The 17109-nt window shown below is 34.2% G+C and overlaps 1 protein-coding gene across 1 annotated transcript; it reads left to right on the top strand.

Annotated features, from left to right (window-relative positions):
• Positions 1-3321: 3321 nt before the first annotated feature.
• Positions 3322-17105, top strand: LOC133186209 (uncharacterized). Its single transcript, XM_061321444.1, has 11 exons — positions 3322-3376; positions 5629-6007; positions 6913-7031; positions 10590-10644; positions 10854-10957; positions 11370-11534; positions 11797-11871; positions 12135-12333; positions 14672-14847; positions 15805-15945; positions 16461-17105. Exons 2-11 carry the CDS (start codon positions 5638-5640, stop codon positions 16626-16628), a joined length of 1572 nt encoding a protein of 523 aa, XP_061177428.1. The 5' UTR covers positions 3322-3376; positions 5629-5637; the 3' UTR covers positions 16629-17105.
• Positions 17106-17109: the final 4 nt, after the last annotated feature.

Below are 17109 nucleotides of genomic sequence, written 5' to 3' on the forward strand. Positions count from 1 at the left end.
AACAATCAAGTAGTTTTTCAGTTTGATTTTGTTTAATTGATTAATTAAAAGTTAAAATAAAGTTAAATTACTGTGTTGCAACGAGAACGAAAACAATTTATTTTTTCCACCAACCGAAATTTGCATACATTTGCATTTATCTTATAGCTGCTTATTATTTATGTTAATTGATACTATGGTATGCTAACTGTTAAGCAGACTCAAAAAATTAACATTTTTTGAACGAGGCATTTCAATGTAATGTAACACTTTTCTATGCGAGCTACTTTCGTAAACAGATTGGAAACTGAATACGCCAATACTCTTTATAAATTTAATCAAAACTCTACAGATTACAGATTTTTATATTTTCATATCGATGAAACTATCTTGCTAATTTTTTTGGATAACTTTCAAAGAGAGAAAATTTTATAGCTATATTTCTTTTGGACTTATCCCTGTGAAAAACCAATATATACTCTGCCTGTTTGATAAAAAAAATTATACATCTGTAGAAAAAAAATACACTAATGCATATACTGCGTATATATTAATGTTCGATAAATAAATGTCAACATTAATAACTTTCTCATACAGTATAAGCATCAGAATATCTAAATAAATTTAGTCTGATGATTTTAAGATATACTACTGTTTGATTAAAGAGAAATCGAATTACTTTCATTAATGATTAACTTCTTTCATTTGACCAGTTATACAAATACATGTATTTGATATCTTTACGGAAACTTTAAATCATTTTCGGGGTCAATAAACAATACCAATATATAAATTTAAATAAGAAAGATGAAAAATAGGAGTAAGATGGTTAGTAAAGGGGATACATGGAAAAGAAGAAATGAAAATGAATTCTATTCATATGAAAGCTTAAAGAAAATTACTTGAACAAAAAAGTCTTACCTCTAAATGTGTGTCTAGACAAACCGATGGTTCTACTGTTCCAAAACGATTTGAAACAAGTCACGTATTTCCTTTAGCTTATAATGTGAGCTGAAACGCAAGAGGTCCTCATGCAATGAATATCATTTCGTATTGTTTCTTTTGAAAATCCTTATAAATCCCTATCTTAATTTCAAATTGGTTGTCTCTTGTGAATTGAAGAAAAAACAATCAACATTCCGAAGGTAATGATCGTTCGTGCCAGAGCTAACCTGGGGATTACTTTCTGTGTATTGTTGCTTCCACGTGTGAATGTCAGCTTTTGATTATTTGCTGTGATACATCCACCAAATTCTCGGATATCGTTTGTATTGTTTTCTTCGTTTTGACAAATATATGGTGTTCAAAAGGCTGCAGATTAAAGGTTATATATAAATGAGGAATGGCAATTTCACTTGGACAGCGTAGTCTAATAACTAGGAGTTTTAAGTCGAACGATAGTCGAGTACTCATTAATATCATTTTTCTAATGTCACATTAACTTTAGGTCCTTTTCAGACGGCTTGTATACTCAATATTTAAAGAAAGCTACCAATAGCATACAACGTATATCCCAATGCAAGTATTAACTTAGTAGAAATGCCTGTATCTAAATCAATATTAATTTTTTACTGCATATATTTAATACACCTTATCAAATACTATCAAATGATATGGCTTGTCATTTCTTCTCAAGACGCTAATACATATTATTGATCCAATACTGGACGTGTCTAATTATTATATCCATAAGTTCCTCGGGCGCCAAAGGCAGCAAATGGAGGCTCCCTAAAGACCTCTGTCATTCTTTTGTTGGAATAAAGAATTGGCAACTTCTTTTAATACTACTGTTGAGGTTTTTAAGGACGGGATGGTATGTACTAACCAGGGGAAGACTGCTGGTATTGTTTTTCTTTTTTATGGTTTGCTGCTGTTTCCTGTCTCATGGGGATAGCGGCTTGTACGTTGTGGGCTTTGTAGCCATTCTTGTGCAAATGGGACTTAGGGAGAATGCTTTTTTCTTGGTTCAAAGCAAAGGATCAACAGATGCGACGGATTATGGTGGCTAGATCTTTAGACAAACCTTTGAATTTGTTTTGGGATGACAACTTGTCGTTATGAGATACAAATGGGAATCAGTTGGTTTCGTGTGGAGACTGAACTCAAGTTTGCCATCAATCAGGGTAGATGTATTATCCACAAATATATTTTAGAATTCAATTAATGGATGGAATGAGTTGGCAAACGAAGTAAATGTCTCAAGGTGAAACGCAATCAGGTGAGAAGTTTATACGGTTCCTGAAGTAACAAGTTTCGTTCAAATATGCCCATGAAAATATTTGTTTAAGACGTGGCCATTTTAGAGCCCATAGCAGTGTCATTGATTTGCAGGTAACGTTCTCCATTAAATATGAAATTATTACAATCGAGAACACATTCAAGGAAATTGGCGAGGGTATGAGTAGAAGGATTTTTTTTTACAGATCTACTGTCCCAGACTTCTCTACAGGCCTCAATACCCTCATCGTGCGGAATGTTAGAATTCTTAGATGTAACGTCCATAGTCACGAGAAGGGTATGATCTTGAAGATCATTGGAGTGCGTCTTGTTTATATAGTCTGTGGTGTCTTTGAGATAGGATGGAAAGTTCTCTTCATGCATACGAAGATGTAAATTTATACAGAAATTTTCTCCATGGGTGTCCAATTGCACTAACTCTTGGACGACCCAGCATACCTTCTTTGTGTATCCGCGGAAGCAGGTAAAATTGTCCTGGTCTACAGTCAAAAGAGTTGAGTGTCTCATAGACGTTGACCTCAATCTCGTTATTTTCAAACATTTTGTCAAGAGTTTTGGTCACTACGATTGAAAACGTTTGGTAGGGTCAGAGTCAAGTTTCTAATAGAAATGTTCGTCTGAGAGTTATCTTTGAGACTCTGCCCTGTTCTTCTCTTTATCAAGCACTACTGCTTTGTCTGCTTTCTTGATTGCTATGTCATTCCGATTTTTCAAAGATTGTAAGGCGGAACTCTTCCTTACTTAATTTGTCAGGGGCCTTGTCTAACTCTGAAAGGCGTTCTTTTGTTTGTGGATCATTCTCTCGGAAAAATTTCTCCTAGTGAGTTCTGAGTCCATAGTGCTTCATATATATATATATATATATATATATATATATATATATATATATATATATATATATATATATATATATATATATATATAAAAGCAATGTAGTCCTTTAAATTCTAGTCCTTCTGCACCCGATCTTTTTATAGCATAGTATTCATTGAAGATTACATACCGCTTAAAATATAAAATGAAGTTAAAGTTTACAGGTCTTTTAAACGTAAATTAGCAGAGGTAAAGCGTATCGTAAACAGGAAGTAGATTGGGATATTTCAGATTTTTCATGTTGTAAAAAGCACTTTGGTTGAGTGATAGTTAACTGTAGTCAAAGGTAAGAATTTTAATTAATATTAAGATAAATCTGTTAACACAATGTTGAAGGTAAGTTAAAGAAACGCTTTATAGAATCCAAGAATAAAGGTACGGAAGACATCAAGCTGTTCATCCAACCATGAACGTAATTTTTTTGTATTTTGCAGTGACTGTATAAAAAATTCAGAGACATGACCGAGGCTTTAAACTGAACCTTGAATATAATAATAGAAATGCAGTATAAAGTTATCGTTCAATATCGACAATACATGTCTTTAAAGTTCCTTTCATAATTTGATTCCTAATCTGAGTAAAGTCACACTTCTTAGATCCGCTCCGTAAACCACTCTGTTTCATCATTAAGAAAAGAGCTTTATTAATATTTGTTGAAATACGGGTAACATCTTTTTTCAAGGGCGAATTCTCTGCCGTCAAGAAACAGTGAATTTAGATCGAGATTTAGATCCCTTGAAAGATAAAGTTTCAATGTACTAGCGTTTAGCTTTGTTTAGAGAGTGCTTCTGCTCAAAATTGAAAAACGTTTTAGGCCAAGATGAAAATTTACATGGAATCATGTTTTGTTTGTGTGTAATTTGCCTGCAAAACAGTGCAATACTTAAGAATCACTTTGTAAGGTGTCTGTCCGTTGCGTCTGTCCCACCTAATATCATTTAAATTGTAAGAGGTAGGGTTTGATATTTTGCTCATACATGTATTTTGTTTGGTACACTGGCCTTTTGCAAAATGCAAGGGATGCTGACCTTATTACTTCGCACTTGACCTTTCAGTTGCTTTTCAAAATTGTTTACAATATCCATATACACTATGTTATTTGAATTGTGAAAAGTAAGTCGATACTTAGAACGTGCACTTCTTTTCATAAGACTTTTTGTAATATACCAGAATAACTTTTCTAGAAGTATTGAATTGTGAGAGGTAGGGCTTTGATAATTAGCATATGTCTTGCATGTTTATGAACTAACGATATTGTACTTGTAAACCTTATGATATACAATTACCACACAAACTGAAAACGAAATGCTTTCAGTCGGTGTAAGCCAAGTAAGCCAATGAATCAGGATCGGTACATCAACTCGGGTTCGAAATTGAAATTAAATTGTCGGATGACATTTGCAGCATATTGTTTGTCATAATTATCTGATTACTTTCAAAAATGATGTTATTATACATGGATTATGTTTCTTTTCGGGTACATGCATGAACTATAATACCAGTATGCAAATGAATAAAACGTTGACCAGACTTAAGTTTTATATGTATCTTTATTATTGCTTTTACAGACAAAACATGCGTACTTTAGAGTACTCTTTTTGGTTATATTTTGAACCATGTGAAAAAAGGGACTACAGATTGTCCAATCAATATTCAATCAATCCCATCTAGTGATGATTGAAGCTTGTTTAAACAGTACATTTCGTTTGAAGAGTTCACATTTGAATGCACAAAATCATAATAGAATTTTTCCAAGTAATATCAGGATTGCAAAAAGAAAAATCTTTCTTTTGAAGATGAAGAAAAGAATGCTATATTATCGGTTTGTCAGATAGATATGCAAGAGATTCTTTTAAGGTAGCTTTAGGTTTTTGTTCAACCATTTTTTTTCTGAATGAGTGCGAACAATCGTGGTTTCAAGATTGCACTATTCATGTTTTTGAATATGTTTTATATGTTTTTAAACAATTTGTTTTGAGATTTTTGGAAATAACAAAAGAAATGATTGAGTATTATATCCCATGTGCCTCGTACGCCAAATAAGGTTGTATTTAAGCATTTTTTTATTTGAGTTTTAAGATAATAAATATAAAGAAATGCTAAGATTTTCTAGTAAAATTAATAAGCAGGTGTATGAATTTGTGAACATTTTCTTTTCATATAAATAGATTTCAAAACGCTTTGTTATGATATACCAGTTCGAATCTACACCTAATCATGAAGGTTCTTCCAATTTGATATTTTTAATTCAAAAGTTGGTGGGGTTGTGATTGAGTATTGATATGTATCAAGATTGTTAAATTTTTAGTTTACACTGACAGTCTTTCTGAGTGTGTATTGAAAAATAGACGTTCGTCTGTTAAATAGTTTATTGAGGACATTTTTGTATGGCTCGGGCTTATCTAAAGACATGTTTTAGTTTGTATTTTTAGACACCTCCTGATATGACCTTTTCATTAAGTGTACAAACAGACATTCCAAGGTATCACTTACGCTGTTTTATACATCATAATATATCTTTAGTTTGTTTTCCCACAGACATCCGATATGGAGGATGCTTCTGGACCCTTGCCACACCAGGATAAAACAGATGCACGACGGGAAGAGTATCACATGGATTTTCAGAATGAATTATATGAGCGGATGCCTCCCTCCACGGCTCCCAGTGGTGTGGGAGATGATTCGGGCCTTGGTGACGGGAGTGAACCTCATGGCGGACTCATTGATGACCTCCTGGGCCCTCATTTTAGAAGCAGATTCCGAGATTCTGGGATTCACATACATATAGGGACGGTGCATTATCATCGAGAGCCTCCTCCATTACCGGGGATGTATAGAGGACCTGTCTATCATGGACTCACCCAGCAACCCCCTCAACCATGTAGTCCTCTGAGTGGCAACCAATACGCATCATCACGTACGTTTCTAGTCGGAAAGGGGAAAGATATTTATTTCAATTTAGAAAAGGACAAGTTTAAATCCATTCTCAAAGGGTTCTCTTTTGTGTACATCAAAATTCCATATTTCCATTAAATCCAATATGAATTTTATCCAAACAAATTTTTGAGATCTAAGTAAGAAGGACAAGAGGCTCATGGCCCACATTGCTCACCAGAGCACTTTGGCTGGAGAAAAGCAAAAATCAGTTCTGTATTGAAAAGTTTTTTAAAATGTATAAGTGGCCCAGCCTACCCCCTCCCCGGCAAGGGTAGGGTAGGGAGCATGATTTGAACAAACATGAATCTGCAATACCCAACAATGATTACATATAAGAAATCATGGCTTTGCTGTTCTTGATAAGTTTTTGAAAGCTTTTTCCCATGGATCCCATTTAAAACTTTGATCGTCCATTGTCGCCCCACCCCACCCAGAGGTCTTGATTTGAACGAACTTGAAACTACACTACCTGAGGATGCTTCCATATAAATATGACTAACCATTATAACTAACCATAGCTTTGCTGTTCTTGAGAAAAAGATTTTGAAAGATTTTTATCCTATATGCCCCTACGTAAAACTTTGATCGCCTAATGTGGCCTCACCCTAGCCCCGGGGGGTCATGATTTGAAAAACTTGAATTGATAGTGCCTGAGGATGGCTACATATGAACATTACTAATCATGGCTTTGCTGAGCCTTTTGATGGCAAGATTGACAGATAAGCTCAGACTAGAATATCATTTGCATGGATTACTGTAAATGATTCAATGCAGGCTTGTCATAATGAAAAATAGTCCACTCTGAACGAAACGTACAAATATACCTATCATACTCATTGCATGTTACACACTAAAGTACTAAAGTATGCACTACTTTCATTTCAGCTGCACTTCATCAGTATCACCAAAGCAGTTCCAGTCACGTGGGAAATATGCAACCACATCCCTCGCGATCAGGTGTTTTAGAAAACTTTTCTTTGAGACAACCTAATACAGTTATAAAGGTAAATTAATTAATAGAAGAGGAGAAAAAGAGAATTATTTTCATGTAATTCTGCGGCTATTTCACTTATTTACCCGGTATGATACTTTACGGCCTTCTGTTTGGAGGTGTAATAGGCTTTGCCTGTTACCCAGTCCAATTCATTTCTATAGTTTAAAATATTGTAAATAATAAAGTAGTATTCAAATATATTCATTCCATATTTTCTCGTTTCGAGTTAAATTGTGTTTTAACCTCTTTAACTTTAAGCTATATTTTACATTACTTTTATGACTTTCTTGGTAACATAATGTTCCTTTTGTCATTCCATGCATATCCTTTGATATATATCTCATATTCATGTAACTTATCTTGGAATTCAATGGTCTCGCTATAGAATACCACAACTTGCATGAAAAAGAACCAGAAAGTTTTTTTTTAATATATGTATATAGATGAGCTTCGTTTATAAGTAATCTAAAAATGAGTCATTATTTATTAAGGTATTTGGGGCGTAGAAAAATAAAAAAAAAAAAACAAAAAAACCTAATATTATATTCACACATATAAGGACTTACCCTTAGCCAAATTGTGTCATCAGATATTTATCATATGCTTTCTTTGCTAGACTTTAAATCTTATACATGTATACATTATTGTTGAGAAGGTGTCTGCAATAATTGTAACTTTCTTTTGGATCAGTTTCTCCCCAAAACTATTGATATCTTTGGAAATTAATTAAATTTATTTATTTATCGTGGTATATTTAATATACTATATTTGAAGTTTGTTCACCGAATAAATGTTACAAAGTTAATTCAGCAATGGAAACGGCTATTTTTTTTTAACTTTCAGTAAAATATTATCATGAACATTTTCCTCATATATCAAGATCATTTTAAAAAATGTATCAAGCAGAAGTGAAGATTATTGCTTCATGATCTTTGAGGATAAATACAACAAAAATTTCAAAAACAAACGTTAAAAAACATTAAATGTATAATATCATTGGAAGAATAAAAGGCAATGTTATGTCTTCTTAAAAAAGCAAGGCGCACAAAAAAGGAAGAAATAAATTCAAATTATTTCCTGAAGTTGAAACTTATCGATTCAGGAACAATACCAAAGTCCTAAATACCTTTTTACTTCATACATAAAAACATATATTAATATAAGAAAGACTGTTTATAAACAAATTTTATATTGAATTCCAAATAAACAGAGAAAAATGTCAGATATGTCACCTGTAGAAATGCTATGTTTATGAGTCTTAATTTATCTCCCTCAAGGAAATGGGTGAACAAGGCGTGCAGAATGTCTATTGCCTCAGATATGTAAAGCTCATATTCATTTTGTAAACTTAGTATTTAAAGTTAAGTAATATTTATTGAAATTTATGAAATTATGATAAACAAAACTTTAATGAGGAAAATTTTCTCGGCAAAAATTGTTCTGTTATTAAAAAATAATGTGGTATTTGTGGGGTTCGATCCGTAGAAATAAAAATCCTGACTATCACGTCTGGGAAAGGATTTTCCAGATTCCTTTCCCAGAGGTGAAAAGTGAAAACCTATTTCATAGTTGTGATGGTGCCCAATGGTTGAGGAGGATCGGAGGGGGGCTGTTGATCATGAGCAGCTTTCCTACACTTCTTAAGCTTCATATGTATAACTCTTCCTACCAACTTAACAGGGGTCGTCGTTTTCGGGGAGGAGGGGGGCAAAGGTCTTTTTTGTTACTCCACTATGTACTTCACTATGTAATAACTTCGCGAAGTCCAAAGGGGGGGGGGGGAGAGTACCGGACCTCCCACCCTAGTGAATCTGCAAATATATGTCATTATCAATCGTTCATCTATAAGCACGGCTTTTTATGCCCCCGTCATCGAAGATTCGGGGGCATATAGTTTTTGCCCTCTCCGTCCGTCAGTCTGTCTGTCCGCAAAAACTTTAACCTTGCCCATAACTTTTGATTGGATGGAGCTGTGGGTTCAATATTTCACATGTGTATTCTTGGTGACAAAACCTTTCTTTGGGTACCATCATATTTGACCTTTTGACTTGACCTTGGAGTCTGACCCAGTTTTGAAAAATTTTACCCAACATTATCCTTGGCCATAACTTTGAACAGTTGGTGCTAGGGCTTTCATACTTCACTCATGTAATTCTTGTGACAAGACCTTCCTTTGGATACCAAGAACTTTTACCCTTTGACCTTTGAGTTTGACATTCTTTTGGAAGACTTTAACCTTGGCCATTACTTTTGAACAAATGGTGCTAGGGCTCTCACACTTCACATATGCAATTCTTTTGACAAGTCCTTATCTTGGATACCAACAACTTTGACCTTTTGACCTTTACCTTGGAGTTTGACCTCCTTTTGAAAAACTTTAACCTTGGCCATAACTTTTGAATGGTTGGTGCTAGGGCTTTCATATTTCACATGTGTATCTCTTGTGAGAAGGCCTTTCCTTGGGCACCATTAATTTTGACCATTTGACCATGACCTTGATGTTTGACTCACTTTTGAAAAACTTTAACCTTTTCCATATATTTTCAATGGTTGCTGCTATGGCTTTCATATTTCACAGGTTTATTCTTCAAGACAAGACCTTACTTTGGGTACCAACATATTTGATTTGCATTTGAGAAAGTTTAACCTTCGCTATACGGGGGCATTAGTGTTTCACAAACACATCTTGTCGGATTGCTGGAAAAAGTAGTTACTTTGCCCTCTATTTACCTCTTTCAATGTTTCCACTAAATACTGGTAACGTTAGTTAATAAATTATACAAAAGAGACACTTCTTTTATTTACCGTTTTAAGGCTAACTAACTATATGTGAAGCTTAGAGATAAAAAATCAGGACAGAACTAAGCAAAACGACCTACAAAGGAGTTATCGCCAGAATAGCACACAGAAGACCACACATCGCTCATCTCCAGAGTTGTTATTTTTTGCAATCTGACCAAATACGAAACGCAGAGGTTCCTTAAATATTTCTAGTAACTATATATGCAGACTTCTGTTTGAATGAATTAGTCTTTATCAAAATTAATGGTAATCGTCTATACTTAACGAACTTTAAATCATTATGTTTGTAAACTTTAGATAACAGACAATTGGAACGATGCTGCACTTCTACTCGTTAGTGTGTGTGAACAAAATACGTTTCGTGAAAAAAAATTCATTATTCTAGAATGAATAAGAAATTTAATACTCTTATTGAATAAAATAAACGACCGAGTATAACCTTCAACGAAGCTGGCATAGTCAGGGATTTCCCCCGTTTTACCTCTAGTCTGTATAAAAGATAGAATGTATACCATGTACATTTGTAAATGTATATATGACCAGTGGAAGAGATATATGATGTCTGGTATGTCTTAAATACATGCATATATCTATATATCAAAATGCAATGTAATAGATAATCAAATATTATTAAAATTTTAATTTTAGAATAATTATCTGGACTGGAATATATTTTGAGTTTTCTCCAACTTAGTTTTGTTTTATCTATATTAATGTTGCTTGCACTGTAAGTCGGTTTTGACTCGCCGCTCGTCTTTTTTCTCAGGGTACAGAAGATGAGACACACAAAGCTAAAGGAAAAACAGAAGCTTCGACTTCAAGTGAGTACCAGAGAATCTATCTACAGCAATTGGTGAATCAATATTTATTGACTGCATTCACTTATGAAGCAGACACATGATTACATTTCACAATAAATTGATAAGTAAAATCATAGATCATTTAGAAATCGAATAATAATATTACTTTATTTCTAAATGGATATTTATCTACAGAATTTCATTCTAGATTTTTTTTTTACCTCTTTCAGACTACATTTCACTGGCAGAGTGCAATACAAGCGATACTGTTAACTCAATGGAAGGGGGTTTTCACAGCGTCGTACTTGAACCCTCTGAGCAGATAATTGATGGGGTAAGTATATAACGCTAACATTCGATTTTGACAGATCTGTATAAAGCAATATCAGTTTGGGGGTTGGAGGTGGGGGGTGTAGGGGGCATAACCAAACATTTTCAGTTCGAGGGGGGGTTAATACCAAGCATAAAAATCCTTGACAAACAAATAAAGGTCATCAGACGCTTTACTGGAGGAGGCAAACGCATTGAGTAGCTATGTTTTCTACAGTATATTATATATTGGCCAAAGTATGGGGGAGGGCACGTCCCCCTTGTCCCCCTCCTCCCACGGTTCCTACGGCCAAAACATATTCAAACGTAATATATATAGACGTTATGATAGATGAATAGATGATATTCTTCTAATTTTTGTTGGATCCCAGAAATCTTAACTTGATTAAGATCGAAGTTTTATTATTTTTTAAAAGGTTCCAACTCATTACGAGGTTAACTTAAAGCTCTCAGAAGACGACCCAGTTATGTATACTGGAGAGCTCAAATGTGTCCCGTCAGTGCCAGACGTACGCCCGCCAACTGCGGCATTACACCGCCCGCGGTCTACAATATATATAAACAGTGCATACATAAGCCAGGTTTGTCACAACACTATTCCCTATCAACAAATCTACACCAAATGATTTCTCTTTAAAACAAAACAGCAGATTACAAAAAAAAAGATGTGAAAGTGTCCTTGTCTAAAAGAAATAGCATTCTCTTATTTCGGTTCAAAAGGCTTTTACAATTTGCATTTTAAAAAAGTAGTATAAAAAATTTACAGGTTATTCACAAACTCACCATGAAACAATGCACAAGCAATACCAGCATTTATAATTTTTCGACATTTATCATACACAGAACAAAAAGACAGTGGTTGAAGGCGTACAGGAAGCTGACTATGTAAACTATAATCAACCGTTCACAAAAGCACAGGCAAGTCATTTGTGAATCAGAAGACTAGTAAATAGCCCTCTATTTTGTTTGTAAAAGACTGTAAACTTGGAAATTTACACGTGGAGGTAATTTACGCTAAATACGCCATAAGAAATGTTTCGCGTAGATAGATAGTATTAACATTAAATTATTTTCGTATAGCTAAAATTTTCCAATACGTATAGTTTTTTAATTCACGTTTACAATACCTTTTTTTCTTAAATTTGTCTTTCATTTGTTTCTCTTTTTCAATAAAATTTTAGGCATACAGAATAGGCAGTGCAGGAGCACCGGGGAGTCCTCCTATGGGACAAACATCTAGACCTGTCCCTCCTATGGAACAGACATCTACACCTGAGCTAAGGATGACCACACAAAGTGAGACAGAAGACAAAGCTCCACCTGAGCACAGGTTCAATCGTGGCTTGTACTCCAGAAGGGAGTCATCATCTGAGAAAATTGGTATCATTCCGACTATTTTTAGGAATATATATACTGAAAAAATGGTAAAATTTTATTGACACATTAAGACACAGTTATGAAAGAGAGGTATATTACCAAAATGTAATAATCACCAAAGATATTCACAGTCATAAGCAGTTCAAGACCATTAGAGATCAGTATCTTGTACGCCCGAAACGGACACCAATGACAGTATGACAACGTTTTCCCACAAGTGTCTAAAAACAGCCTAGGAGTGTTAACCAATTTAACTGTAGAGCTTTGGCCGGATCTGTATTATCTATGGTTGCGGTTGTCTTTGGTCAAATATTTACCCAATTTGTCATATCCGTGCTCAGTGAGGTTTTGGTCTAGCGATTTATATGGTTAAGGCTAAACTGAATGTTTTGATTTTGCAAAAAGGAAATTCGAGCCAGATGTGTCTTTGCATTATCATGTTGAAATACGGAAATACGGTTCCATGATGCAGAAAAACATGTAGATGTAGGACTTTCGTCAATGTACCGCTGCGCCGTCACAGTTCCTTGAATAATAACCAAATCGGTCTTGACTGCATAGAATACCGTTGCCCTTACACTATCAACACCAGGTCTTTCAAACTCTAGGATGCTATTTTCCGCAAAACGTTCATTACGAAGCCCAAACACTTTGTCAATTCCAGTACGTTTTGCAATAACAAAATCTGGACTGGTAGCTAAACCAAACTGTTCGCCTGCATTGCTGTTGCCATACTTTGTTGGTATGAAACCTTAGAAGTCGATATTGGCGTTTTTTGCAAGCTCAGATCAATGCTCAAAGATAGCTAATGTTGTAGATGACGCTGTTGGGGAACGTTGATGAAGATGACGCAGTCCTGTGCTGCTGATGTTAGTCCTGGTCTGCCAATTTTTTTGCAATCATTTGTTGTATTATGTTGTTGGTATCTGCTTTAAAGGCGAATTATGATACTCAGTGATGAAACATTAAACCATCTTTTTACTGTCGATTATGGACTAGTACACCAGCTAACACCCCACTTGGTCAATGCCTTGTGCATCATTCGGACGCGGTATTTCTTAAATAGTGTCATATTCAAATAGCAAAGTCAAAAAATCTAAACTAAGTGTTACAAAGGCTGATTTTTGGCATTTTACATACAGTTTTATTGTCAGGAAGTTTTCTCAAATTTATGTCCAGTAACAGTAGCGTTAAAATATACAAATTATACTGGAATTAATCCTATATTCGGCTAAAAAATTGTATGACAAAACTATTATATATCATTCAGCGTATAACTCCTACCCCCACCCCACTTTTTTTAAACAGTAAACTATTGTACTTGGAAAGACAAAAATGATTCCTTGGAACAGAATTTTATGTATATACATTTTTCATTCATACTCATTGTATTCAAATCTTAGCACTTGCAAATATGGCATCATTTGATAATGTGGATCGGGTTTTCTGACAGATAACTTGTCTAGCTGCAGAAAGGTATCTCAATGGGTAAGAAAATTCTGAAAGATATACATGTACCAGAGAGCTACAGATCAACCAACTGTAAAAACAATATTAACGGTGACACTTTTTAGTTACAAGTTTCGGGTACTATTGTTTCTCGCATTACATGCATTACCCCGCCTTAAGTATGGTTTACGTAAATTAAACATAAATTATCTTTTACTTCTCCTCTTCATTTACCTTTCATTTACTCTTCAATGGCTCTCTGTGGCATCTGAATGTGACAGTATCAAAAACTTTGCTACTGACAGCCCCTTTGGGGTGATACGATACTCCTGCTTTGAAAAATGCGCCTACTAAAGAAATCTAGTATAAAATTGTGTTTTGGCTAAATGTCAACTTCATCGTCTATAAAAGTCATCAATGAAATTTAAAATTAAAAATAAATAAATAACACGGTAGACGTATAGATTAAGGCATATAGTTTTCCGATAGGTGTATCTAAATATTATCAAAACATGGCTATTGGAAGCAACGTTTTTGAAACTGTGACATTCCAAGGCTAAAGAGGGCTATTTGGGACCATTGACTTGTAATTGATATAAAATGTTGTTAGTAAAAAAATTTTAATTACCGGATAATCTGCTTTACGCGGAGGAATGCATATAAAGCGAGAATTAGTACCAGGTCATGCGACAAAATAGTGCAGTTGGTGGGTTGGTAGCTCTAAAGTATGTCTGTTTGCATTTTCTTTCCAGGAGGCTACTGTTTTGCAGGTAGTTTCTTGTCATGTTTTGATCTTTTGTCTATGACATAAAATAAAGCCTATAAAATAAAACAAATACATAATAAATAATATTGAAATAGAAAGATAATAATAAGATAAATTGTTACGTAGGTGGTAGGATCTGGAGATCAGCTGCTAACTTATCAGAGACTGTTCCTGTCGTCAGACCGAGAGAGAGCAGTGCAACATGTTCAAAGTTTACCTGCATATCAGAGGGTTTTCATCCAGACATTGAAGACGACAACGAAAAAGCTCATATAAAAGAATGTCTTCACAATAAAGGAAAGGTAAAGCAACCAGAAGTCTCTGATGAGACTATAGCTCTTCTGGTTTGTACTTAAAACAAAGGAAGAGAAAAGTAGCACTTGGGACTTGAAACCATGCAACAGCGATAAATAGAATAATGATCCTGTTTTAGTATCTTTTTGTGGCAAGATTTATTGCAATCAGACTAAAACCGTAAAGGGAGTGGCCTTTTTACAGAAATTTCTTATTTTAGTTACCATGGCAACACCCTTTGAAATTAAAAACCTATACACAGAATTATGTATCTTAGTGTAATCAACTTGTGTGCCAAAATATATTGAAATCGTACCAAATTTGTAAGAGGAGTAGTACAGACAGACAGCCATGCAGACAGATGGACAACTTGGACACCTAACAATCGCACAAGCTCTTCTGGTCTCTTACTAGGAGAGCTAAAGATGATGTGGCATTAGATTGCATTATAATTGAATGAAAGAAAAACGTATTTCTTATCCATTACTATGGACCTTGTTATGAATATATCATAAATATAATGTGTTTAACAATAGGGTCGGGGTCATTTAATTTTTAAAAAAAATTGACTTAAATTCTCTATTAGTTTGTTTTGCCGAAAATGTTTGGCTTTTCTTGGTATGTCTGTGGTGAGCTTTGATGTTTTTATACATGTTATATTGATAGGAAGATTTTTTTCCTTGTGGCCTACTGTGCTACGGAATTGCAATTTCTTTAAAATCTTATGAAAAATGCCAAATTTATCTTACCATGCCTGAATGTTTGATAAAGGCACTGGGTTACATAGTGAATGAGTTTTAGTCCTAATGGGAACATTTCAAGTAATTGCACGTGATTTGAATTTTGGCTGCTTGCCAAATAATGTAATTCCTTTGAAATGTGGTTTGTTTTATACTATTCGAGATGAACTCTTTATGTTTGTTTCTTAATTATTACTTTACAAAGCACACAATTTTGATTTGTAGAGCGGAAACTGGGTAGTGTTGACTCTACAGAATCACCCTGTAAACAGGTTTTGCCTTGAAGTAAAATACCAGGATGACGTCCTTTCCTTCCCAGTGATGCTGACTCGCAAGAGAAAGTACAAAATAGATCCCTCCCGTAAGGTTAGATGAAATTACTCTTAAACTTTATTACCTGAAAATTGATTTTTAATGAAAAAATTAAGGTATTCCAATTAGATATCAGTGCAGATCAAGAACAAATGATGTTGCTAATAAATGAAACACAGAATAACATGTAGATTCTAAAAAGATTTTGGTCTTCACTCAGACACTCCTGTCATTTTAATAGTACATTTTAAAGATAAAGGACGAATGAATATCTTTGAAATTATTTTAGCGACATGTTTGTATTTTAAAGTCATATCGCTGATGAAACCATTTCTTTATGTATACAGCGCCAAATTTTCAAATTTCTGTATACTCAGTCCAATTTATAACTTTTCAATGCACGGTATAATCTCAGATTGGCAGATGTGTGTTGATTCTGAGTTTTTTTTTTTTTTTGTTTTTTTTTGTTTTTTTTTTACAATATACCGTACATTGCAAATGACGACTGCAATACTTCGTTGCTTAAATTTAACTCTTTTTATATTGTGACAACCAATATTTAATTTCAGGGTTTCAAGTGTCTATGCAAATTGATTGATTTTTACAAGAAAAACAAACTTCCATCGTGCAATGTTAATCTCGGAAGTGCTTTCCCTAAGTCCTCAATCCCACCAACGGAAGCGGAGGCTGACTGCAGTGACGAGGTCTTAAGGCAATATGCTGGCATCAGGTTATAAAGGCTCCAAAAATTCTTACACCACTTTCTCCAAATTTGAAAATGGTAGATTCGAAATGTCAACTTCTGTTCTAGTTTTACTGCATTTTATGAGCTTGAAAATTCATTAAAATATTTTCATTTTACGAGAACAACATTTCTCGTTCTAAAATAAAAACAGAAGACTGGTGTTTTACGTTTCCAATGTTTTTTTTTCTCTAAAAATCAAGCTATTTAAATCCCATTGATAGCTGGGTTTTGGGGGAAATTTATAATTTGCATATATTGGTCTACCCCACTAAAAATTTATGTAAAATACATGTATATGTAAAGAATTACTTGATTATTATTTTATACCATTAAACTTGGAAAATATAAATCTCATGCATAGGTATACCAGCTGTTACTTATTGCAACACACACTGAGATGTACCTGTATATACAGGTCCTTTGTATTCTGTGATATTCAAACCAAATATTGTTATCCTTGTTTTGTTCTGTCG

Source organism: Saccostrea echinata, unplaced genomic scaffold (genome assembly GCF_033153115.1).
Source record: "Saccostrea echinata isolate AGI-Se365-2 ecotype Australia unplaced genomic scaffold, CSIRO_AGI_Sech_v1 ptg000001l, whole genome shotgun sequence".
Lineage (NCBI taxonomy): Eukaryota > Metazoa > Mollusca > Bivalvia > Ostreida > Ostreidae > Saccostrea > Saccostrea echinata.